General features: G+C 34.2%; 2 protein-coding genes, 1 long non-coding RNA gene and 1 pseudogene across 3 annotated transcripts in view; 3 read left to right on the forward strand and 1 right to left on the reverse strand.

Moving 5' to 3' along the window:
* On the forward strand, positions 1 to 2,020 carry LOC120193072 (NADH dehydrogenase [ubiquinone] iron-sulfur protein 5-B-like). The gene is made up of 2 exons (XM_039195687.1): positions 1 to 213; positions 1,796 to 2,020. Exons 1-2 carry the CDS (start codon positions 64 to 66, stop codon positions 1,895 to 1,897), a joined length of 252 nt encoding a protein of 83 aa, XP_039051618.1. The 5' UTR covers positions 1 to 63; the 3' UTR covers positions 1,898 to 2,020.
* LOC120193073 lies at positions 1,605 to 19,286 on the reverse strand. Its single transcript, XR_005522826.1, has 3 exons — positions 19,274 to 19,286; positions 1,989 to 1,994; positions 1,605 to 1,753 (listed from the first exon to the last, which is right to left on the reverse strand). It is a non-coding gene; the product is annotated as an uncharacterized LOC120193073 (long non-coding RNA).
* Positions 3,379 to 27,074, forward strand: part of LOC120193070 (phytochrome A-associated F-box protein-like) — a 26,013-nt gene continuing 2,317 nt past the window's right edge. Inside the window, exons 1-3 of the mRNA XM_039195681.1 lie at positions 3,379 to 4,327; positions 5,080 to 5,083; positions 19,334 to 19,344. Of these exons, the coding sequence (XP_039051612.1) occupies positions 3,381 to 4,319 (939 nt within the window). The 5' untranslated portion in view covers positions 3,379 to 3,380 and the 3' untranslated portion in view covers positions 4,320 to 4,327; positions 5,080 to 5,083; positions 19,334 to 19,344. The remainder of the gene's footprint in view (positions 4,328 to 5,079; positions 5,084 to 19,333; positions 19,345 to 27,074) is intronic.
* Positions 26,000 to 27,074, forward strand: part of LOC120192970 — an 11,991-nt pseudogene continuing 10,916 nt past the window's right edge.

Here is a 27,074-nt window from a genome sequence, read left to right on the forward strand (position 1 = left end):
CACAATTTCTGGGCATAATCCATCTGATCGAGCGGACGAGACAGGTACAGAAAAGAGAGAGAGATGGCATCTGGTTGGGGAATCAATGGGACCAAAGGTCGGTGCTACGATTTCTGGGTCGACTTCAGCGAGTGTATGTCCCGTTGCAGAGAGCCCAAGGACTGTGGCCTCCTCCGCGAAGACTATCTCGAGTGCCTCCACCATTCCAAAGAGGTCATTCTCTTCTTAAGTTTTATTTTCTTTCTTTCCATTTCGATTCCAGATTTTTGGTTCCCCAAACCCCTTTTTCATTGAATTCCATGCTTTGTTAAGTATTGATGTAGAGCTTACTGAATACCACGCCTTGTTGGTCGTCCTCAAACTCCTAACTCCGTTGGAATGAGCTCAATTAGTTTCTCAAGTTGTTTGCAAATGAGAACTGCTTCATCGATTTGTTCCTAAGTTCGATAACAGAATTGAGTGCTCAATTAGTTTCTCAATTAGTTTCTCAGTGCTGCTTATGAATTAGGCCTTAATATTAGTGCTTTGTTTTCGTCCTAGTTTGAGAATTCTTCTACCTTTAGGTGGCATTTGGTATGAGGTTAATTCTTTAAAATCAACGGTGATCTAATCACCGTGTTTGGTAGTAACTTTGGAATCTTATGTGACAGTAACTTTAGGTCACCAGGAGTGATTAGATTGCTCATTACTGTCTTGGGTTGATCCGAACTCCATCCAAACTTGTCGGAAAGTATCATATCAGAGCCACTGAGTTGTGATGATATTTGAAACCACTTATGTGATATCGACGAATTCTTATTTTGTTAACTGTTCGTTCAATACAATTTGAGTTTGTCACTTCAAAAGGATTCTACTCCAGGTACATCAATTGACTGATGTGGCACATGGTAGAATGATAAGCTAACCATATCTTAGCCGCAATACCATTAGTGGCCTTCAAGAAGGATACTCGAATTGATATTTGTATGTGTGTTGTTGTGAATTGATTAATACATGCTTTTCCACCCATTGTGTCCTAGAAACATAGACTGTAGTTCGAATGGTATATTAGAGCTACAGTGCCTGATATCTGGATCAATTATACCTTTGACATTGAGGAAGTTTTAGGGAATCTAATGAACTTCTTATTCCTACAGTTTTATGAGTTTATTGGAATAATAGCATCGATGTGTGTGGTTTTGCTTAAAAGGATGCCAATTTTCTGTGACATATGAAACACTGTCACAAGACGAAAATGATGTCAAGTGTGTGATTTATTGTGAAAAAGTCAATCACATTGTCTTGCAAATGGTGTTTTAGTGCTTTCGTAGGAGCAGCTAGTTTGAATGCATTATCATGAAGGAATCTTTAGAATTATTGGAGACAAAGTTATCCTTTTTGAGATCTCTATAACTTTTGTTGTCTCGGTCGCATAGAGAATTTCATATATTTGTGTTCTTTGTAATCTCTAGGTTTACAGTGGATTGTTGTTTATTTCATCCATGAAAGTAGACAGAGTTGAATCAGTTCAATCTTCTCTCGTGTGTGATCCATTACGCGTTGATCTCACGTTGTTTTCTTTTCCATTTGTAAATTTCTAATAAGTGGTATCATTAGCTATAGTTTAATTTATCATGTCTTTATCATTCTATCCCAAAAAAACATGTTAGATGTGTGAACTTAGGTCAATGGCAAAGAAATTTTCATATTACTTGGAATTATAAATTTAATTTAGATGGTTTGGTTTTATCCCATAATCCATGTGGATCCATTTCTTAAGTGACATTATTGTTACTAATCTTGATAATTATTACAGTTTCAACGAAGAAATCGGATTTATAAGGAGGAGCAACGTAAATTAAGAGCTGCTGCACGAAAAGACAAGGAAGGCGAAGACGGTGTTCATCGCCATGCATAGTGATACTTTGTGATCCTTTAATTTTCCAAGAATAATAATAAGAATAGTGCATGTCTGATTGTGGTATTTTTGTTGGGACTGGTCTTTTAACTCATTGCTAGACTACCTTTTTTTCCCCCTTTCCTTGGAATGGATTATTGTTGTTTTGCCTTTGACCAAGTACGATCGAATACCGGGAAAGACAGATTACATAAGTTTAAAACAACAGAGATTTATTAAATTATTTGATCTAAAAATTAGAGAAACTAAAGTTTAATTTTATTTAAATTTAATTTGATAATAGTCTAAAATATTATTAATCCAAAAATTTTGGAAGGAGCAAAATTCTCTTCCATTCTTCATGTACTAGGGATGGTAGAATGGCCGAACCCGATGGGGAAACCCGAAATTTGGTCAAGTTCGGGTCGGGTATCGGGGATTTTTTTGGGTCGGGTTAGGGACGGGGCAAGGTATCTCCTCCCCGTCTCGACCCGATTATATATATATATAATATTTTATATTTTTTATATTAATTATATATATAATATTTTCGGGTTCGGGTTTGAATATAATATTTTGGGTCGGTTTCGGGGACGGGCAAAAAAAATCTTCGACGGGTATCCCGATAAAAACCCGACGGTCGGGTCGGGGTCGGTGATTCATTTCGGGTTCGGGGCGAGCAAAATCCGCCCCAAACCCGCCAGTTTCCATTCTTATCATGTACCTTCCTTTCTGGATTTGGCCATGGCAGTTCAATCTTATATTAATCGAATTTGAGTTTTTTTAAAAATAATAATTTCTTTTATTTGTATAAATCATATAAAAATTATAAGGGTAAAGTACAACAATGATCATTTGATTATAGGGTATTACTTTGTTCTATCGATTATTAAAAGTTATAAAATAGTTATCTAATTATAATTTGTCGTTTTTTTGAGTCTCTCAACTATTAAAAGTTATAAAATGGTCACCTGATTGTTCATTATACCAAACTCATCATTTTCTGTTATAAAATTGTCAGTTATGTAAGTTGGCCGTTAACATGATGATTAAATAAAGATAGTCTTTTGAGATTTTATTATATCACAGTCACAGGTTAATATTCAACTCAGAATATCGTCAATTTTTTAAAAAAATGACGAGTTTATAACATAATATTAATAAAGTATCATTTTATAAATTTTAATAATTAAAAAAATTAATAAAATAATATTCTATAATTAGAAGATTATTTTGTCAGTTTTAGGATTGTAGGTACTTAACCTGTGTGCTTAAGGAGTTGTTTAAACAAGATGCTACGCCCACCGTCTCTCGTGGGACAGGTACGGGCAGCTGCCCTTGAAAGTTCGCTGAGGTCAACCTCAAAAACAGTGGTAAGAATAAAGAAAAGGAAATTCTCTACTTTTTTTTCTTGAGCTGTTCTATGAAATTCGCCCACCTGCTAACCACAAGTTTCACCTGCTCCACCGTCTCGAGGGCATCAACAGATTTCCCAATTTGAGAAATGACAGAGACGTCGTTCTCGGCACTCTCCGACGACGTTGTTCTGAGCATCTTCTTGAAGCTCGAAGATGACCCCAAGAGCTGGGCTTGTATCGCTTGCGTCTGCACCAAATTCTCCTCCCTGATTCGCAACACCTGCTTTAAACAAAGATGCTCCAAAACCATCCCCTCCGTCTGCGCCGATCTCTTCTTCTCATCGTCCATCCTGCCCGGCGGCTGGGCGTCTCTCCACAAGCTCTCTGTATGCTGCCCTGGCCTCCACCACGCCGGCGTCCTTCTCGAGCACTCCGATTTCGGCGACGCTGTACCCCAAGCCTCGAGGCCGTACACCGAGCTATATTCCAGCAAAGTGGAAAAGAAGCCCAATCCGGATCCCGAAGTTAACGTTCCCAGGTCCGATTCTTCATTGCACATTATCGATGATCAATGTTACGACACAGTGTCTAATGTGTCTGAGTCTATAGATGGTTATACTGTAGAAACAATCGACAACAAAGACATTAAACTCGGGCTTTCCGTTTGTAAGCGAAGGAAGATATCTAAACCGCTCAGATCCCATCTAGCATACGGCGTTTGGAACTTAAGCCGAGAACGAGGCAATAAGCTGTTAGCAAGCCGATTCCGAGGCGATTGCTTATACATTTGCGACTGGCCGGGGTGCATTCACTCGGAGGAGAAGCGAAATTACATGCTTTTCAGAGGGATTTTCAAGAACTTCAAGAAATCCCATGTGTGGAGGACTATAAACGATGGGAACAGAAACAAGACCGATCTGAACTGCGCCTTCTGCTCTTGCGAACAGACATGGGATTTGCGTTCTGCTTTCTGTTTGAGGCGGGTTTTCGGGTACCATGACGACGGGGAGCCTGTTGTTCGAGCATATGTTTGTGAGAACGGGCATGTTTCCGGTGCTTGGACTGATTTGCCTCTGTACGCTTAGGAGCGACAGTATATCGGATCAAGTAAGTTGTTTTCATTTCAATAAAAGAGGAATTTGCAAGTAGAATTTACCATTTAATAGTGTGTTTTCATTTACTGTTTGAAGTTCTTTTCTTTTCATGTTGGTGTTCTTGGTGGATAAGACTCTGGGTGATTGTCACATTGTATACTAGCATTGGATCATTAGATTATCCAGTGAAGTTGAATTTAAGTCTTTTAACTGTTAAATTTTCGGATTGAATGCTTATTTTTTTCTGCTACTAATCAATAATCTTATAATTTTACTGTAAATCAGAGTTAACCATTGCCTTTGGTCATGGTTCAGTCTTCTGTTTTCACGTTTGTGCAAGCATGGAATATTTCTCAGTTATAAAAAAAACCTATTTGAAGGATCTTAAAATTCTTGTTGCTATACGTACGGGTGATAGAACTTGTTCACAGTAACAAATGGATTATAGGTGGTTATAGGCGGTTCATTTCTTTTAATTTGGGTGGAGAGTTGTTGCCGGTGGTGGATCGATCGTTGACTGATGTAATTTTTTTTTTCGTTTGGTAAAGAAGAAAGATGAAGATAGGGACATTGGATCTCTCATTTTCTTGGTCTTTATCAAGAAATTTTATATTAATCTATAGTGTTGGTGTCAAATGCAGGACCATAATAGCTATTTGTAGGTTAACAAGATAGACATATTTTCTTTATGTTGTTATCTGTCAATTGATTCTGACAAATTGCGTGAGATCTGTTAGAGGTCTTTTCAAAGGATCGTGGCTTCCTTCCTTTGGGGCGTGAGGCTTCAGGTGCTTTATGTCCGGAGTCGTTCTTCGAAGGTCTTAATGTATGGATCGGAGGAGATTTGAAAGGGATATATAAAGGCAATGTAATAGGAATGCCAAATGTTTTTACGAACATGGACAAACCAATTCATAAGCATTTGCAACCAAACTTCAACTTATCTAGTTCTCTATGGCGGAAGCTCCTGACCTCTCCACTTATGACAGTTAAGTCATAGCAAAATCCAAGGTTTGATGATCAAACTTACTTAGCTGGTCAGTTTATAAATAGTTATGATAACCTTATGACTGACACACGATTACTATAGACATCCTCAATGAAGATTAGAAAAGGGGTTGAAATCCTTTTAAACGACGCTGCCTCTTTATCTTTCACCTATCATCGTCTTCTTTCTCATGAACCCTCTTTTTCTCCACAAAAATACTGGCTAACGACCGACAATCTTTCACCGAACACGACTTTTTGTCTAAAACAGAAGTGTTAAACCATAGCTGACGAGTCTAACTTATTTTGACCAACAACAACCAAACCTCTAAGTCCGCTACAGCGGAAGCTCCTTGACCAGTTGCCAGAATACAGGCTAGAAATATGCCCCCAACCTGTTGCTATTGCTACGGTTGGGAAATGAGATAAACGTTCTCTTTCGAAAGCGCTATAATTCTTTGGATACAGGCTTTCTGCTTCATGTAGGTTCTTCTGAGCTGATGAGGTTGATGGAGGATAGACATAGAAGTCACCAGTTTGATTCAAGTTGTGGGAGTAAGCAACGAAGTAGTTTTCTCATGATTTAAATAGTAATCACTGTTCTAGGTATGATTTAAGTATGCATAAGTAGTCGATATATAAACTCCAATGACACAAGAGATAGACTTCTTCGTTCACTCTTTCTCACGATTCTCCATCGTACCTTAATCGCTAATATCACTAGTCAATTATCGTACAACTATTAACTGTAACTCTTTACCCAAACCAGAAATGATGAACTGTGAAACGGTTGACGTACTTCAATTGTTCCCATCAACAATGTAGAAAAGATCTGGACCTAGTTGAAGCATTGGGTTCACCAGTAGAAGATCCCTGAGCTGCAGCTGGATTTGAAGCTGTATCAGTATTGGCAGTATGGGCGTATAGTTGAATGATACAGATAAATGGGAGAATGCCTCGCTCAACTCAACTATCATATCAGATACTAATGGAGGTTCGGATATTCCACTGGAGATTAAAATTGGCATCATCGACACTATCATTAGATACAGGGGATGGACTGAGGGGTGGGTAGGAGGCAGTCGCTCCCTCTTGAAAATATCACTGTAGATTTTAGATTTTTTTCTATATATTTTTATTAAAAATATGTTTTCGCCTCTTGAAATTTTATAAGTTCAAGTTTATCCTTAATATAAAATTTTGTGTATGTCCCTGAATATATATTAATGTTATGGCCTTGTGGGTGGAAGTGGTCTAGTTATGCAAAACATGAATCAGCAGCAGCATGTTCAGCAAATGTTAGCATGGTATATACGGAGAATAAATACTATTCTTTGTCACGTAGTTGTCTCTTCTTTGAGGCACCAAAGAAATGAACTATATTCTATATAATTTAATTTATATTTTCTTAAAACTGAATGAAATCTACTTGGATTGGAACAAGAAATTTATATGATAATCTTTACAATATTTTTAAGAGTAAATTATGTGTTTAATACTTAAACTATTAATATTGATCTGTTGTATTATCTAAACTTTCAATTTTTTAAAATTATATCTAAAATTTAATTTTTGTTTCATTTTAGTGCATCATAGTTAAAAATTTACCAACATTGTATTTCTTATGAGTAAATTACATCATTCATCACTCAATTATCTTCTCACTCCTATTTTGGTATTAAAGTTTAAAAATTTTCAATTTGACTACTCAATTTTTCAAATTGCTCATGTTTTAATCACTCTAATCGATTTTTTTAGTAATTTTTGTGACATGATATTTTTATTTATTATTTTATTAATATATAATTAAAAATGAAAGTTAGAGTGATTAAATTAGGAATAATTTAAAAGTTAAGTAATTAAATTAAAAAAATTAAACTTTATCGACCAAAATAGGAATGAGAAGATTGTTGAGTGATGAATGATGCAATTTACCCATAAAAAAGGTATCACGTGCAAATCATTCGTTAAGTTTTTAACGGTGAGATACTGAAATGAAACAAAAATTAAACGTTAGATATGATTTTGAAAAAATTGAAAGTTTAGGTACTAAAACATATCAAAATTGATAGTTTAGGTACTAAAAGCATAATTCACCCTTAAAAATATTGTCTCATAATAGATAGTTATAAAATTTGATATGAATCAATTTATTAATATTAAAAAAAAGTTTGCAAGTTAAACAATTCGTATAAGCTATAGGGATGTGCAAAAATATCTAATATGATTTGTCCGTTGATCCGATCCGATTTTTTGGGATAATTCGGATAGGATATTCGAATTTTTTTCTTCAAATAATCGGATCAGATACGGATCGGAAAACTCTTAATTTCGGATTTTCCGAATATCCGAAAAATAAATGGGTTTTAGCTCTAGGCCCAACAGCCCTATCTGAGCAGGGACTTGTGGAGGTTCAACCCCTCATATTAAAAACCTACCAACAAGTTTTTATAAATGGGGTTTGGGTGGCAGCAAGCCAGACCAAGCACAAGTACATTCTTTGTTTCTGCAACAATCTCTTTGTTTATTCGAGAATAGATAACGAAGCTCAACCTACTGGTTCTGTACTTCTCCCACCTCAATCCACAATGTTAATGTTGTAGTTGTTTGATTCACATTAGTATCCCTATTTTCTTCTGCACGCAACTTCAAAAAGTTACGAAATTGTAGGTTTGTCGATGCAATGTTCCCCATCATTAACTGCAGAAACACGTCATAGTATTTAAATTGGCATCATTTAATTGTCAATATATCTTTAAAGAGCAATTTAAATATGGTTTAGTCGATGACAGCATGAATATGGGTAGTAAATAAGTGACATTGTATATCTCAAAATTTAGACAAGTGACCAAAATGTAAATTTTAAAAATTTGGTGGCCAAAGTAAAAGAGTTAGAAAAGTTTAAGGACCAAAGAGATAATTTTCCCAATTTTATTCTATAAACATTATATCCTTAAGAATGAAGTTATTATGGAAATTAGATTTTGATCCGGAGTTTGTGTAAAAGTTATGAAGCGATAAAGTTTAGTAAAATATTCGGATAACCGCATCGAATCGAAAGTTTACAAAAATTTGAAGGATAATATTATAAAGTTAGCAAATACTATTTTGATATTTTTAAACAGTAGAATTTAATATGGAATTGTGGAATTAAGTGGATTTTCCATGTTAAAGTAGAATAGTGGAATTAAAGTGACTAAATTAAAATTTTAGAAAATTGAAAGGGCAAAGATGAAAATAAATAAATATGATTTTTATATTTATTTAATGATATAAAACGTTGATGAAAGGATGGCATGGAGGTAAATATCAAAATTCATTCATGGTAAAATGGTAAATTAACATTAAAGAAATTTTAAATTCATTTTAATTAGTTTAAATGACAAGTGTAGTAGATATTTTTGAAATAGATTTCAAGAGTTTCTTTCCTCCATCCTTATGGCCGTGAGCTTCCTCCTCTAGTTATGGAAATTTTATTCTTTTTCATTTTGAGCTATTTTTGTTAGGTTTTTGAATTAAAGTGTGAAATAGAAAATATTCTACATTGAATTCTCTTTCATTTAGTGTAAAAATCTCATGGTTTTCTTATTTGAAATGTTGAATTTTTTAATATGGCGGATGAAGAACAAGTTGGATTTTGGTGATTTAAAGGTTGAATTTGATGCAGTTGTTGTTGTAGAGTTGTTTTCGATCTTATGTTATGAATAAAAACCAATAGAAATGGTTATGAAGAGTTGATCACTTTAGTGTTTCATGAAGAATTATTGATCTTGATTGAATTTGATACAGAGTTGATTGGAATTTCATGGAATTGAAGTTAAGAGGTTGAATTCATGTTTATTAAAATGGAAAGTGTTGAACCATATTTTGATATAATAATTAAGGTAAAATATTTTTGGACTTGAATTGAATTTATTTAAAAGTTTTCAAAAATAATTCAAAGTACTTAAAAGTTTGGAATTGAGCACAAAACAATTTTCTATACAAGTAGTACGATACTGTTTCGACAGTATCAATACCAATTGAACAAGTATCGATACTGTTCATATGGTACCGATACCAAAGGTAAGGGAAGTATCGATACTCACTAGGTAGTACCGATACTACCAGCTTTGCTCAAATTACAGAATGCAAAAATGGTATCAATACCCAAAGGAGTACCGGTATTACTATGTATAGTAGTACCGATACCATTTCTATAGTGTCGATACCATCAGGCCCCAACGGCTAGTTGGATTTAAATATAACAAAGGTAGTACCGATACTCCCTTTAGGAGTACCAATACCCCTTGGTCTGGGTAACTTTATTTTTCATGAAAATTGATCCCTAACGGCTCCAAACAACCTCCAACACATAAATACAAGTTCAAGACACTTGAAGAGGGGTTAGAACACCTATCCAAGCAATCAAACACAAAGGAAAAAATTTTCATTCTTATTTTCAATTCTCTTGTAAATATTTGTATTTTTGTGAGCTTTTTAATTTGTAAACACCTTCATTTCTAGAGATTTATTTGTTTACACTCTTTTTCACTGTAAAGGGTTTTGGTTCTATCTTAGCCATTGAAAAAATAGGGAGTTGCAAATGTTATCTCTTTGTCCTTGAAAAAGAAAGAACAAATTAGTGAATTTGTTAGAAAATCATTGGTGATGAGCTAAGATAGTGGATGTAGACTTGGTTGATAAGTCGAACCACTTTAAATCCTTGTGCCAAATTATCTTATCTTTTTGTTCTCCTTACTCCCTAAATTCAATTTTATCTTTTAAACCCTTTTACACTTTTTCGGTTGTCAATTGAGCTTCTTCAATAATCCTAACAATTGGTATCAGAGCCTAACTCATTTAGAAGGTTTAACTACCTTGATACGTTCCTAGAAAAAGCTATATCAATTCCCGACACAACCAAAAAGAAATGGCTTCAACCTCCTGTGCATACTACATTGAAGATTTATAACCAGTCAACAAGCCACCGTACTTCAATGGAGTAAATTATACCTATTGGAAGAATATGATGATGCTCTTCATTCAAGCCAACGATCTAGAAGCTTGAAATTCGATCATTAAAGGATACACCATTCCAACTGACAAGATGGACGATTGGAGTGATGAAGAGAAGAAGAAGTTCTAGCTCAATGCCAAGGATATGCACATCCTCTTTTGTGCATTAGGCCCAGATGAATACGGAAGAGTCTCCTCTTGTTCCAATGCCAAGGATATATGGGATAAGGTCCAAGTCACTCATGAGGGAACCGATGAAGTGAGGGAAACCAAGATAAGTCTTCTCAACCATAGCTATGAGAATTTCAAGATGAAACCCGATGAAGACATCAAAGCTATGAAAGATAGATTTTCCGTGATTTTCAACGGTCTCAAATGATTTGGAGAAGTTAACTCTAATGAGAAGTTAGTGAGAAAGATGATATACTCTCTTCCAAAGTCTCGACAATCAAAGAAGACAACTATTATTGAAGTTAGAGACCTAAAGTCTCTCACTCTCGACGAATTGATTGGTTCTCTTATCACTCATGAGTTGATGGTGAAGCAAGAGGAAGATGGTGAAGAAAAGAAGCAAAAGAAGAAGGAATAAAAGAAGAAGGAGGTAAGAGTTGCATTCAAGTCCACCAATGAAAGCTATGAAGATTCAAGTGAAGAGGTGGATGAGGATGATGAAGAAGAAGAAGAGATGGCCAAGCTCTTCAAAAAGTTCAAAAGATTCACGTCTTCCAAGGAAGTGAAACATGAATTAACCAAGAAGAAGGGTCCCCCGGTGTGCTTCAATTGTCAAAAAAAGGGCATGTCAAGTATGAATGCCCTCTCCTAAAGAAGAAGGGATCATCAAAGAGGAAGGCATTTATGACAGCTTGGAGTGATGAAGATGACTCCAATGATGATGATGAAGTAATCAACATATGCCTCTTGGCCACTCATGAAGAACCCAAGGTTCTTCTAACTCAAATGATTTAAATTCACATTCTTTTGATGATTTAGAAGATGCTTATAATGAGTTGTATTTGGAATTTGAGACCATGAATTCCAAATATAATAAATTGATTTCAAAATTTAAAGTTGAAAATGATTTGGTTTTGAAAGCAAAATTTGATTTTGAAAATCAAAATGAAATTTTGAAAAATGATTTAGAGCTTTTAAAAGTCAAAATCAATGATTTAGAAAAAGAAAATTTTGTTTTAAAAGTCAAGCTTGAAAGCTTAACAAAAGAAAAAAAATTAATTTCTAAAAACAACTCATTATGCTTAAAAATGATAAAATGCTCACATTGACATTTTCATGGTCATTTGGAACATGCTTGTCCTATAAAGAAAAGAAAATCTTTTAAAATTAGACAAGTATGGGTTCCTAAGGGAACAAGGGGTGTTGAAACTAACGTTCAAGGATCCAAAGTAATTTGGATACCAAAATCCAAATAAATGTCACTTGAAGGTGTGTGGGAGCAATGGTGATGAAAACGAAGAAATTGAGATGCTCTAGCCATACTTGAAAAGGAATGGGTAACCTTTAAGCTTAATGATTTTTATTTTGGTTATTTAGTTGCTCATTTAGTTTTTTTAAAGCATGCATGAGTTTTGATTTTAAATGATTATGCATTTTTTTTAACCTCATGTATGTTGAAAAGTTTTATGATGAATATTTTAAATTTTAATGATTTTTCATAATTTTTAGTTCATCATAATGAATTTTGGTCAAAATTGATTTTCAATGCAAATGATACATGTCTAACAATTGATATCAACTTTTCAAATGCTTTGATATTACAAATTTTAAATTTTAAATGATTATACATGTTTTTTTAAATGTTAAAAATATATCTCTAACAATTGATATCAAAATTTTCAAATGCATAACATTTTTGAAAAGCTTTATGCATATGCACTTAATTTCAACACTTGATATTGCATAAAGTATTTTAGACTTGGATATATTGAATTTCATGAGCTAATAACTTGTTTGTTACTCTTTGTTGAAATTCAATTTTGTTTCCAGCTCTTAAAAGCCAATTTTGTTTGGAATGCACTTTTTAAGGGGGAGCTTTGATTTTTCAAATGCTTTTAATGTCAAATTTATCACTTATTCTCCAAATTTATTTTATAACTTTAAAGTTGAATTCTTTTTTGATCTAACAAAAAGGGGGAGAAGCATGAGTTTGAAAAATTCAATATCTTAATGAAAAAGGGGAGTTGAACATTTTCACATATTTTCTAACAATTGATATCTTTTCATTAAACGTTTTATTAAGGGGGAGTTTTGCCAAAAGTAACTTTTCAAATATTTTGTTATATAAAAAAGAGGGAGATTTGTGAACTATATTTTGATATAACAATTAAGGCAAAAATGTTTTTGGACTTGAATTGAATTTATTTAAAAGTTTTCAAAGTTTTCAAAAATAATTCAAAGTCCTTAAAAGTTTGGAATTGAGCACAAAACAATTTTCTATACAAGTAGTATTGATATTGTTCCTACAGTATCGATACCAATTGAACAAGTACCGATACTATTCATATGGTACCGATACCAAAGGTAAGTGAGTTATCGCTACTCACTAGGTAGTACCGATACTACCATCTTTGCTCAAATTCCAGAATGCAAAAATGGTACTGATACCCAAAGGAGTACCGATACTAATATGCATAGTAGTACCGATACCATTGCCATAGTATCGATACCATCAGACCCCAACGGCTAGTTGGATTTAAATATAACAAAGGTAGTATCGATACTCTCTTTAGAAGTACCAATACCCTTGGTCTGGGAAACTTTATTTTGCATGAAAATTGATCCCCAACGGCTCCAAACAATCTCCAACGGCTAGAAACAACCACAACAACATTCCAACACATAAATACAAGTTCAAGACACTTGAAGAGGGGTTAGAACACATATCCAAGCAATCAAACACAAGAGAAGAATTTTTCATTCTTATTTTCAATTCTCTTGTAAATATTTGTGTTTTTGTGAGCTTTTAATTTGTAAACACCTTCCTTTCTAGAGGTTTATTTGTTTACACTCTTTTTACTTGTAAAGGGTTTTGGTTCTATCTTAGCCATTGAAAAGATAGGGAGTTGTAAATGTTATCTCTTTGCCCTTGAAAAAGAAAGAACAAATTAGTGAATTTATTAGAAAATCCTTGGTGAGGAGCTAAGGTAGTGGATGTAGACTTGGTTGATAAGTCGAACCACTTTAAATCCTTGTTCCAAATTGTCTTATATTTTTGTTCTCCTTACTCCCTAAATTCAATTTTAACTTTTAAATCCCTTTACACTTTTTCGGTTGTCAATTGAGCCTCTTCAATAATCCTAACAGAAAGCATGTTCAAGACTACTACATAGGTTCGACCATCAAGGAAAAATAAGGGAAATTTTTATAAAAATTTCCTATGGGTTAGAATTGATAATAAAATGATTCTACATGCATTGGAAATTGGTTTGGACCAATTTGAGAATTTATGAAAGTATAGGAACTATTTTGCATAAATTGAAAATTTTAGGGATTGAAGTGTAAATGTTTGAAATTTGTTGTTCTATGCTGAAATTTAATGTTGGAATATTGAATTGGATCAATTTAGAAAGTTATATATGTTGGAGGACCATTTTATAAATTTTGAAGAAGTTAGTGATGAAATGGCAAAAGTGTATAATTGAGGAACTAGGTTGAAAGTATTGCAAGATTGGTTGGATACAGTGGTTAATATGGAATTTAAAGTGAATAGCAAGGGACTATTTTTTATTTTATTTTTAAAAATATTAGGATATGTTTTAAAGAAATGTATATTGATGGTTAAATGTGGAAGTTTGAAAAGTTAAAGTCATGAATGATTATTTGAGGGACTTAAAAGGTTAATTTGAAAAAGTTAAAGGTTACTTCGTTTAAGAGAAAAATTAGAATCGAATATATATTATTGTATTTTTAGATTTTTTTATACAAATACAAGCTTATTGTTAGTTAAATACTAACATACAATTTGAAATTTATGTCAGATAAAATAATTTATGAATAGATTGTGACCGAAATCGAGACCAAAACAAGTAAAAAGAAAATGACAAAGTTCGAGAGTGAAAGTGATAGCATAAGTAAAGCACTTTAGCGAGACATCAGGAGAGTGCATCTTACTTATTTTATATACGATATAAGGACGGCTTATAATGAGCCAACCTCAAATATTTTCAAATGAAAACGATATTAATTATTTTATGATTTATTTTTATACTATTTTACAAAATAGTTTTTAAATGATTTTTGGTATAATTTACCCTATACATTTTTATATAATATTTTATTTCATAATTTGTATGATTTTAATCATGAACAGTCCAATGCACATTTTATGAGACTTTTATTATATTTGTATATGAATAATTTTTTAACAGATGCGAAATAAAATATAACTTTAATAAAAGCCTAATGTATGTGAGTTAGTGCTAAAATTGACATGTCATGAGGTAAAGCGTTATCGATCGATTATACAGAAGTACATTCTTATACAACATAATTATCGGATATATTTATGTATTCAGAATTCATTGGTACAATGTTGTTGTGTTCTATAGTACATGTACATCAACAGGGCACTAAATATGGCATACAATTACAGGACACTAAATGTGCTATATAATTACATGCAATTATATTGCATATAGTATAGAACACTCATTTTTTTTTTACTCTTGTATCACGTATTCTCATGATTATATATTGAACTATAAAATAAACTAAAAGGTATATTTCAGAAAAAGAAGTAGTATAGAAAAAGGGATAGTACATGACAAAAATAGTATATGAAAAAAGGAATATTACATGTTTAACTATTATGTTTTACATTAAAGTTTTATATGCAAAGCTTGATTTAATATTGAATAATTTATAAACGAAAAGTTAAAATTACAAGTTACTAGTGTATGAAAATAATTTGAATAAATTTTATTTATTTTATACTATATTTCTATACGATGTTTTTGTACTAAGATATATGTTTTATATATTATTATAGAAATATTTTATTAATTATTCAGTGAAAACTTAGCGTGTGATTATTTCAAAAGTAGGTACGAGCAAGTGAGCAGAGTAGAGATCATGTCAACATCATTTTTTAGGAATCGAATCTGCCTTTAGAATCAGTAAGGACATCAGGCATCATACGATATTACTTTTAATTATATAGTGACATGTATATTATAGAATTTTTAATTGCTCTGATATGAAATTTATTTAGGTTGCAAATATTTTAAATATATAAATTTTAAGTATAATTAGTATAGATAATGAATAATATTTTAACAAATCATATTTTAAAAATCAATTAGTGGATATTTTAATTAGCCAGTTTTTAATCAGTTTTATTTTTAGTATGAAATAATGTTGAACTGTCTGATTACTGCTTAAATTTATATTCGATTTTGATATTAAAATATTAAATTATGATTTTACACAATTAATAGATTTAAAATAAAGAAATGTGATTTAAAATTTTTAAAGAAACAAAATTTTATCGGTTTTTGAACGTCAAGTGTTTTATACGACTCTTTGACTTGTATACAAGTACATATATGGATTAAGGGTATTACATATATATTCGGATCGAATGTTCGTATATATGATTTTTTTTCGATTGAATTTGGATCGTTATTTTAGCTATACGAAATTTCAGATATCCAAATTTTCGAATCAGATCGGATCCAATATATGATTTTGCACACTCCTAATAAGCTATGATTATATTATATCGTATCTCAAACATAACTTGAAAAAAAGGGTAAAGCACACAAATGGTCCCCGACTATAAGGTATTGCTTCGACTATTAAAAGATACAAAACAATCCTCCAATTATAGAATGTTGTTCTATTAAGTCCCTCAACTATTAAAAGTTACAAAATTGTCACCCGACTATTCATTATGTTCCAAATTCATTCTTTTTCGTTAAAAATTTGGCGGTTGTCTAATCTAGACATTAACATGATGATCGAGATATGGTAATCGTTTGAGACTCTGGGATCAGATTTTATCATATCATGGTCAGTAAGTTAACGTTTAATTGAAAATATAGTCATTTTCTTAATATAAAAACAAGCTTTGAATATAATGAATAGTTCAGTGACCATTTTGTAATTTTTAATAGTCGAAAGACTCAATAAAATAACCCTCTATAGTCAAAAGACTATTTTATAATTTTTATTAATTGATGGACTTAATAAAATAATATACTATAGGAGATTATTTGTGTACTTAAAAAAAAAGGGTTAGAAGGTGTGGGGCTCTTGATTTTGTTCAGACATTACTTTCCCCGGCCGCTGTCGGTTTGGTGTTATTTCTGTTGGCGGTGGTGGGGACTCTGTGGTTTGGGTTGGTGAGCCAAATGTGGACCATCCACTGAGTTAAAAGCGTCGGACCACTAATCAGATACGCAGACAATGCGATTCCACGTGGATAAACATTAGACGCAGCCGCTTAATAATTTATAAGTTTAGTATAATTAAAACAAGAATGAGAATAAAATCAAATAATAAAAATTATTATTTATTATTTTATATCCAATTTTGATTTTAGTATAGAAACCATTACCGTGTACCATTTTTGGATTGAGAAAATAACCTCAGTGACCAAAAATACCTTATAATATGATTTTAACCAACTTTTTTTGGATTTACCAAAATAACCAACTAAATCGCAATGCGATCGATAATTCGCAACGCGATCTCCGGTATCGCAAATCAGTTTCCAGATTCGCAACGCGATTCTGACTATCGCATTGCGATTTTCCAAATTCGCGTTGTGATTTTCCTAAATCGCAATGCGAATACGTAAATCGCAATGCGAATACGTAAATCGCAACGCGAATCTGACTATCGCAATGCGATTTACATAGTGCCATTCGTATCCAACGCGCATTTTTTTTCAAATTCCAAACACGAATATATTAATATATCGGAGCACTGAACCGTCCACAGTATATCCCGTAATCGCAACTCATAACCTAAAACCCTAAATCACAACTCAGTCTCATCTCCATCTCTCACTCTCTAAGGCGACATCCGTCCCCATCTTTGACGAAATCAGTCCCCATCTCCGACGATATCAGTCTTCATCTCCGGCGAAATCATTCACGGTCAGAAATGGAAAATCAACCAAATCAACCACCGAGGGTTAGTTTTTTTAATTATTTTTATTTTGAAATTTTTGTATTATTATTAGGTTTTTCATATTGAAATTGATGATAAGTTTACTGGTGTTTTCAATAATAGATTAACCATTTCACTTAGATTGCTTATTATATTCATTCGATTGCTGCCAATACTGCTAAACTGTTTAGTCTTTAACCCTGTGAAGTTAGTATTTATCTTTGTTTTGTCTTTTGGTTGAAGTAATGCAATCCATTCAAGTTTCTTTCAATTTTAGTATTTGAAACCGAGAATGACTATCGCAATGCGATTATGTCGTTGCGATTTTCATTTCGCGTTGCGATTCTTGCGTTGCGATAGTCAAATTCGCGTTGCGATAGTCATTTCGTGTTTCGATTTTCATTTTCGTGTTGCGATTTTAAGTTTCAGAAACTATTCTTCTTCTGCAATTTGAAACTTGAATGAATTGCATTACTTTAACCAAAAAACAAAGACAAATACTAAATTCACAGTGTTGCAAATTTAAGTTTGAAGAATAAACTACTACTCTTTATGTTTATTGTTCTTGTTATATCTTCACAGTGTAGTTTTTGGTATATCTAAATTGGTATGTTTATTGTTTTTGCAGAACTTTTATTCGGCTCAATTGACCTTAAGAAATTAAGTAAGCCTGGCCAAAACAATTGCGTCGAAGCTTTCACCTGCACAAAGAAAAATATTTGAGGATACTTGCTTCGGGCCATGGCTGAAAGTACAACATCCGGGTGGAGATGCTATGTTGACCCATCTGTTTCTTCAAACCATGACTAGCGATCTACCAGAGACTATACAACGTCATGATGAAGAGATATGGTTTGATTTTCTACCGGCGTATACGTGTTTTGGGCGGGAGGAGTTTTGCTTAATCGGATGGATGACGTCGATGTTGTCCGAGTATGCCTTCTAATACTTTTGCAAGCCGGCTTTTTAGGCAGAGAGGCCCGACAACCTATTCCTAATGATCTAATTAAATTGGCAGAGGACCTAAATGCATGAAACCTGTTTCCGTGGGGTTCGTATCTATGGAAAGCTACATGGAATAAGTTGTCGTATGCCTTTGATGATCAAAAAAGTTTGCGTGGCGATGGTTCCAAATACACTTTGTCAGGCTTTATTTGGGCCTTTAAGGTAATTATTTTTATATAATGTTTCCAAAATTATAATTAATTCTTTAACAATTACTAATGTTTGTTATTATATTGTTTGTAGATTTGGATATTTGAGGCCTTTCCCGCCATGCAGACATATGCATTAAAAACTTCTAATGATATTCCTAGGGCTATTTCCTGGAAGAGGAAATGGTCCTTGCAGCAATGAGAAGATTTACTACCGTATACTAGAATAAATAATGTAAGTTAACACAAATACTACCATATGTTTATAAACAAGTTATTACTAGTACACGTTTAACTTTGTTTGAGCTTTTATTTTGTTAGGAGGCCAACACTCCATTACAGAGGCTGACACCCACGGAAGCTGAGCTTGCCACTGATTGATGGCAAGCTAGTAAGCATTTTTTTGATGGCACAGATGATGAGCAGCCACCACTTCGAGAGCCATCACCTCACCCAGAGCCATCACCTGATCGACCCGAATATACAACTCCACAACGAGAGTCATCACCTATTCTGTCACATCATCGAGCCTCTTCTCCACCATCACCTCATGATAGGCGACCGACAAAGATGCCACGACGTTTATCTCCCTGTTCTCCACCTCCACGGGATGAGTTAGGGGAGTTACGTAATGAGGTCAATGCCTTACGTGAGGAGGTCGGTACTTTACACGATGACAATGGTGCATGGCGTGTTGAGGTGTCTACTTTACGTGGTGAGGTAGCAGCTCTACGTGAGATTGTAGCATCGTTGCAGAACGAGGTTCATACTCTACGCAACGAGGTAAGTTTAATATTTTTCATATTTAACTTGATGATAAATTTACTCGTAATTTCACTTAGATTGCTTAGTAAATTCATTCGGTTGCTGCCAATACTGTTTAACTGTTTATTCATTAACCCTGAAAGTTAGTATTTGTTTTTTGTTGAAGTAATGCAATCCATTCAAGTTTCAATTTGCAGAAGAAGAATAGTTTACTATCGTAATGCGAAAATGACTATCGCAACACGAAAATGACTATCGCAACGAGAGAATCGCAATGCGAAATGAAAATCACAACAACAAAATCGCAATGCGAAAATGACTATCGCAATGCAAAAATGACTATCGCAATGCGAGAATGACTATCGCAATGCGAAAATGACTATCGCAATGCGAATTTGACTATCGCAACGAAAGAATCGCAATGCGAAATGAAAATCGCATTGCGATTCTCTCGTTGCGATAGTCAAATTCGCATTGCGATAGTCAAATTCGCGTTGCGATAGTCATTTTCGCGTTGCGATAGTCATTTTCGCGTTGCGATTTTAAGTTTCAGATTCTATTCTTCTTCTGCAAATTGAAACTTGAATGAATTGCATTACTTCAACAAAAAGACAAATACTAACTTCACAGTGTTGAAAATTTAAGTTTCAAGAATAAACTAATACTCTTTATGTTGTCATTGAACCTGCACTAAACCTATATGTTGTCCTTTTAAATGTTTATATAAGTGCTTACTTCTGGAATGTTATCTGATGCATTTTGTGAACAATGATATAATAATGACTTGGGTGAATACCGTGCAAGTTTGAAATATATTTGTCTTTGTTTTCACTGTTTAATATCATATCTGTTTATTTACTGATTTATGTATTAATTTATTTTTAGCGGCCCGATAAGGTGGATGGTCCACGTATGTGTCATTACGTCTCTGTTCACCCCAATAGTGCGAAGAATCCATAAGAAAAAGCCCGACTCACCTGTCATCGTTCAAGAGGCCTCCCCTATCGTTCAAGAGGCTCCTATCATCCCTCAAGAGTCCCCTCCCACCGTTCAAGAGGCCACTGTCATCGTTGAAGAGGTCCCTCCCAACATTCTAGAGCCCGATTCACACGGCGTAATATATCGAATTATTGAGAAGCCCCCTCACGTGCCGGACATGATGGATGACTGTTGGCTTTCGTATAAGTTACCGGCCAGTACCATTCCGGCAGATGAAGTGGAGAGGAAACAACTACCGAAAACAATTCTGGATAATACCCTTTGGGCTAAGACCGCAGTTGATTTTTATCTACATGAGCGGAGCCAAGGGTGTTACACTGATATATACAAACTCAACGATGATATGCATTTGTTGATTGAACGGTCTTGGTGGGGTGTATTATTAGGGGTTGAAGACAACGGCTATTTCGATGGGGGGTAAGTCTTATATTTCTTCTTATATTTCAGTTTGATTAATTTTTTTTAAAATTTATGTAATTCACTAATATATGTCTTTGTTTGTAAAACAACATATTGATGCATGGGTGACACGTCTTCTAATTGTAAGGAAATTGAAGAAAAATATAAAAAATGCGATATACAATTATGCCGACGTCTTTTCACGTAGTTCACTTGAAGAATCAACGACAGGAATCATATGTGTTGGCTAATGGACAAGCTAAACTTTATCCTGCATGGTGGGAGGTCGATAAGGTTAGTATTTATTTGTTTAAATATTTTAAAGGTGTTCATAAATAAGTGCGCAATTTGAATTATTACATTTCGATGCAGGTGTTTATCCTTGTTTTGGAACGTACTCATTGGCTTCTCGTCGAGCTTCAGCTCCCATCCCTAAAGATAATAGTATATGACAGCATGATAAATTACATATCATTGTCTGATTTGAGAGATATTATTAAGGGATGGAGCTCTCATTTGGCTAAATTCTTGGATGTAATTAATTATTGGACTAATTCTGGAAACAAGAAGCCAAAGAAGTTCAATGTTACAGTTATCAGAGACGAGACCGCGCCACAACAAACGAAGGCCAGAGGGGATTGTGGTCCTCTCGTATGCATGTGCTTGGAGCGTTTGACGACAGGAAGTACATAGTTTCTAACTCCCACCGATAGAGATAGAGGTGTAGTAGGCTTGTGGTTTCGGCATTTTATGGCTAGAACGATATATGCGAGACGCTTTCTACCTGCATCCGCGTTATGAAAGTGTCCATAAACAATTTGTAAGTCAAATGCAAGTGTTGTTAAACATATATACTCTTTTTGGTTTGAAAATGTTTGGTTAAGTAGCTAGAATTCAATAATTCGTTGTCTGTAGGTTTTAGATGTGTAGAAAGTGTTGTTGATTCAATGTTTGGTTTCTGCAGGTTAATCCTGAAGTGAGTTGCGTGAAATGGATGTATGGGTGAAAAAGTTGATTCAATAATTGATGAGGAAATAATTCTTATTATTATTTTTTGATTGTTTAATTGATTTGTAAAAGATGATTTGTAAATGTTGATTTGTTTAATTAATGTGTACATAATTATTATTTGTGCTTGTTTAATTGATTGAAATGTAATAGTTGATTTGTTGATTTCAATCTGCATTATGTTGAATGCAAAACAGACTATCGCAACGCGGAAATGACTATCGCAATGAGAGAATCGCAATGCGATAGTCAATTCCGCGTTGCGATAGTCATTTCCGTGTTGCGATAGTCATATTCGCGTTGCTAATAAGTGATAACAAATGAACATATCATAGCAATGTTCAAACTCAAGTTACTAATACATGCCTAACTGAAAATGTTAAAAGTTCACACATAATATACATATAATACAACGTTTGCATTTAAAAATCACCTAAGTTAACAGTCCCAAAAGGTGAAGCCGGTTGTGATTGGGATTTTGATGAGGATCCATATTTTGGTAGAGGAAAAGATGATTGTGATGGCACTGGTGATCCACATGTCAACCTTGTATGACCACTTTCCATGCACTGACTATATGTCGATCTCTTCTTCTCTTCACCCTTAGACGGTATATGATCGTGACTTTTTGGTAGGCCAGGTAGCCTTCTGTCCATGGCTGGTGGCAAAACTGTTTGTAAGTCATCTGGTATGTCCCACTTAGAAGGATGTGGAATAGGGTAGACAATCTTGACATAAGTCTGTCGATATACTTCTGTAGTGTAGCAATCCATAGCGTATGCGCTTGAATCATCTTGGTTTAGATGAAGAGCAACTTTTATAACATGGCCACACGGATAACCAGATGTTTGTCATTTCATACAACTACACGTATTTGCATTTAGATCGACAAGCCCATTTAAGTTATTATCCAGTACTTCAAACAAAGTGTTTGAACATGGTTCAACTCTCCATGACGTTGACTTCACAACACGTTTCGTTATCTTTTTTTCAGTCCATGGTGTAACACGATGTTCCAATGTTCCTGTAAATTTAAATAAATAATACTTAGTAAAATATATGATAAGTTACAAATTTAAAGAAATAATACATGTATGGTTTCTTTTCTTGTAGTACCACTGTTGAATAGAGGCTCGAAAAAACTCCATTAACATAGTAATGGGCAATTTCCGGGAATGACGACTTAGAGCATTGATTGATTCTGCACTATTAGACGTCATGAAACCATATCTTGCTCCAAGTTGATGTACTCTTACCATCTTTCAAACCTGACATCTTCTAGTGTTTGAGCACACTGAGGCAAAACACGTCTTAAACAGTTTATATGCTTATTAAAATCCACTTCCCGATAAGCTTTTACAGCCTTCCAGTATGTCCATTTGTGATTTTTTATACCAGAAAGACATTGATTTAAGATTTCTATACAAATGAACACCACAAAGTCCATGAAAAGCATCTGGGAAACACCTTCTAACAACGTTGTCAATTGAGTTTGCCCTATCGGATATGATTGTTAGATTACTAATAAGACCTATGCAATCCCTAAGATACCCCATAAACCATGTCCATGAATCAGAGGTTTCAGATTTGCCAACCCCGTAAGCTATTGGCAGTATCCCATTGTTAGCATCCATGGCTACTGCTAATAAGTTTACTCCAAGGTATCGACCTTTTAAATGTGCTCCGTCAACTATAATAATTGGGTGCATGCAAGTAATAAACGAACGAAACTACAAAATCATATACACAAGAAATATAATCATTTAAATGTGAAATACATGTAACTAACAAAAATGGAGTCAACAAAATTATATTGATTTACTAACCGCAGCACTGATGGTGATAAACAGCAACTCAAAGCGTCCATCTCTATCTGTTTTGATATGAGTTACCGACCCAGGATTTTTCAGCTTTAAATTGTGACAATAAGACGGCAGTTGGGCAAACGATGCTTCTGGCGACCCCCTCAACAATTCCAAGGCATAACATTTGGCTCTCCAAGCTTGAGAATATGAGATACTAATCTTGAACCGAGCATTCATGTCAGTCATAATTTCATGTCCCCGATATACCCTGCCATTCAAAAATATTAACTCAGCCAGAAAACCACTCAACACCTTTTTGTTTGCCTGTCTATGGTGAGGAAAAACTTGGGTTCTTGAACATGTATGTTTATCAATAAAAGTCCTAACTTGAAATATTTCGCAATCTTTTATCCTCTTTGCAATCATACGCCACATACAGTTTTTGTCAATCATACACCTTGTTTCGAAACGATCTTTGCTTGATTTGTTAACTTTTAGTTGATAGCCATCTTCTACACATTTCGTATACAAAGCTATCTTCAAGTCTTCCATTGTATCAAAACAATCATCTTTCTTGATACGAATAATTTTTGTGTAACAATCAACTGCTATCTTTACCAACTCTTCTTCCGGTATCTGAAGTAATTCTGGCATATTCCAGTTATACTCCTGTGGCATTTTCTTCGGGGACTTTTCTTTGGGGATTTATTCTTCTTCTTTTTCTTCTTCAGGGTTATATTAATTACAGAATGGATGTTCAACATGTTCATTTACAGTCGTAACTTCCTCCTCATTATCATCAACAACATCTTCCTCGGCAACGGTTGTTTCATCATCAAAATTCGGGTATTGACCAATATCAAAATCATTACACGCAGGGTCTGTTTCTTCTTCTGAAAAATCATCAAAATCCGAGTATTGACCAAGATCAAAGTCCGGGTATTGACCAAGATCAAATTTCGAATACTGACTAGTACTCACAATTTTTTCTGTTGGCTCATCATCGTCTAACTGGTCAATACAAAAACCGGAATTTGGTTCTGAAAGTTGATTGGGATTTGGATTAGGGAAAGGTTGTGGGTTTTGAGATTGTGTTTGGTATTGGAAATATGGTGAAACAATATTTGCTTGGTGATGAAATTGTGGTGGAACCATTAAATTCTGAGCACCATAAACTGGGATTGAAAAACTTAGTTGATTACTACCCGCTACTGACCCAACTTCACTACTTCTAGGTTCAACAACATACAATGTAACATCATCACTTGAAACACTAATGTAAGCAATGAATCGTTCAATATCTTCATTGTCAGTTAACAAATAAACTTTACCATTTCTCTGATAAGATAGCCTAAATCCACTTAGGGGCTCTAAATTCAATTTATTTGCAACACGTAACATTAGAGTTTCATAAGTTAACTTTTTTAATGACAGTTTTAGTTGAAGATTCATGGGTAAAGGCATATATTGTAAAACACCATGAACATTCTCCCATGACCCTCCAAAACACAAATTTATCCAAACATGATCAACATTAGATGATTTCATTATTGTAAATTAATTTACTAAACAAACGAGTTGCGAAACTAAAACCTGTTGTCGGATGGGGAAGGATGTCGTTGGATATAGGAACAGATGTCGCCAGAGATAGTGATAGATGGAGATGGAATGAGTTACGATTTAGGAATTTAGGTTATGAGTTGTTGTTGCTGAGTAGTTATATACCCAAAACATTTGTGTTGCGAGACTAAAACTTGTTGTGAATTCAGAAATCGAGTTGCTAATTTGAAATTCAGTATTGCGATAGTCAGAATCTCGTTGCGATAGTCAGATTCGCGTTGCGATTTACGTATTCGCATTGCGATTTACGTATTCGCATTGCGATTTAGGAAAATCGCAACGTGAATTTGGAAAATCGCAATGCGATAGTCAGAATCGCGTTGCGAATCTGGAAACTAATTTGCGATACCGGAGATCACGTTGCGAATTATCGATCGCATTGCGATTTAGTTGGTCATTTTGACAAATCCAAAAAAAGTTGGTTAACATCGTATATTATAAGGCATTTTTTGTCACTGAGGTTATTTTCTCTTTTGGATTTTATTTATTAATGATTTACCAAATTTTATGTCTTTGTCAGCTGCAGATCTTCATATCCATTAGTGATAAATACACATAAAAAAGAGCCCGTTTGAAGCAATCGATCGAGATAGAAAATAAGATTTCGCCATTTCCCCCTCACTAATCTCTTCATTTGCCAACACACTCCGCCAATCTATATTGTCATCACATAAAATCTAAAGCTACACATCATCATCTTCATGAATTTTTTCCCCAGTTAATGTAAGTTAAGGGAACCAGGTAATTTGACATATCTTTTGTTCTAGGTTTAAAGGATAAATAATTATTGTTAGAGAGAGAGAGAGGCATGAAGTTCTGCAAGAAATATCGAGACTACATGCAGGGACAAGAGAAGAAACTACGGGGGTTGGTTTCAAGAAGCTCAAGAAAATTTTGAAGGACTGTCGGAGGGATACTCAATCCAAGAAGGACGTTCATGGTGTTCTTGATATCCAAACTTGTCCTCACCATTGTTCAGGTATATATCGAGACAGTTGATGAAAACTGAAAAACATATCTGGGTTTTTCTCTTATGATGATTTTGATTGTTGATTCAACTTTTTTTCCTCTAACACCCACGATCGATGCGGGTGATCCGATCCGATCCGAGGTGTCACATTATGGTTATCGAGAGACCCACAGAAAAGTCCTGGAAAATTTAAAATTTCTATTAAAACGCGTAAAATCATAAAACAATTTGTAATTAAAATATAAGTTCAGAAAATCATTCATATATTACAAATAGAATTAAAATCATAAAAGTTTCAGATCCATATATAAATACATAATACAACCTACATGCCCGCTAATTACATGCACCGTACTCGCAAGCAACAACAGTGTAACTCATTTACTAATGTCGAGAGTTGCACTGGTTCGATTATTTTAACCTGAAATGGTGAGTAAAGAGTGAGCTTTGGGAAGCTTAGTAATACAGAACTACCAAGTGATGCTGAAGGACATGCAGATAATAGGCAAACATAAATATTTCCTTATCGATTCAGACATCTATAGGTTTTTGGGATGAGCTGTGGTTCCACTGATATTTTTTTCCGAGTAAAAGACATGAAGATTTCAGTTCAGAGAAAACATTCAGAGGACCAAGTTCAAGATATCAGAATAGGATGTCTAGTGTGTTCTAACAAAACAGAGTAATGTATATATATCCTTTAAAAACGTTAGTAGTTTAAAACGTATTTTAAAACCATGGTAATACCCTCCAACCGAACAATTTTATGCAGTTTCCCCAGAATTGCATCCATAAGGACTTACCCTAAGCACACAGCAAAGGAGCCACCCTAAGGGAATACCTTAGGGCCTATGGGCCTACCTAAGGAATTACCAGCTTGAGCAGAGCTGAACCTCCATACTCCAGAATCATA

This window comes from Hibiscus syriacus, unplaced genomic scaffold, assembly GCF_006381635.1.
Source record: "Hibiscus syriacus cultivar Baekdansim isolate YM2019G1 unplaced genomic scaffold, ASM638163v2 tig00116984_pilon, whole genome shotgun sequence".
Taxonomy (NCBI): domain Eukaryota; kingdom Viridiplantae; phylum Streptophyta; class Magnoliopsida; order Malvales; family Malvaceae; genus Hibiscus; species Hibiscus syriacus.

Bases quoted from the DNA above. Each gene is read 5' to 3' on its own strand.
- LOC120193072 (XM_039195687.1), top strand. From the start codon at position 64: ATGGCATCTGGTTGGGGAATCAATGGGACCAAAGGTCGGTGCTACGAT. The intron at 214-1,795 runs GTCATTCTCTTC...TAATTATTACAG, and splicing joins GCCTCCACCATTCCAAAGAG to TTTCAACGAAGAAATCGGAT.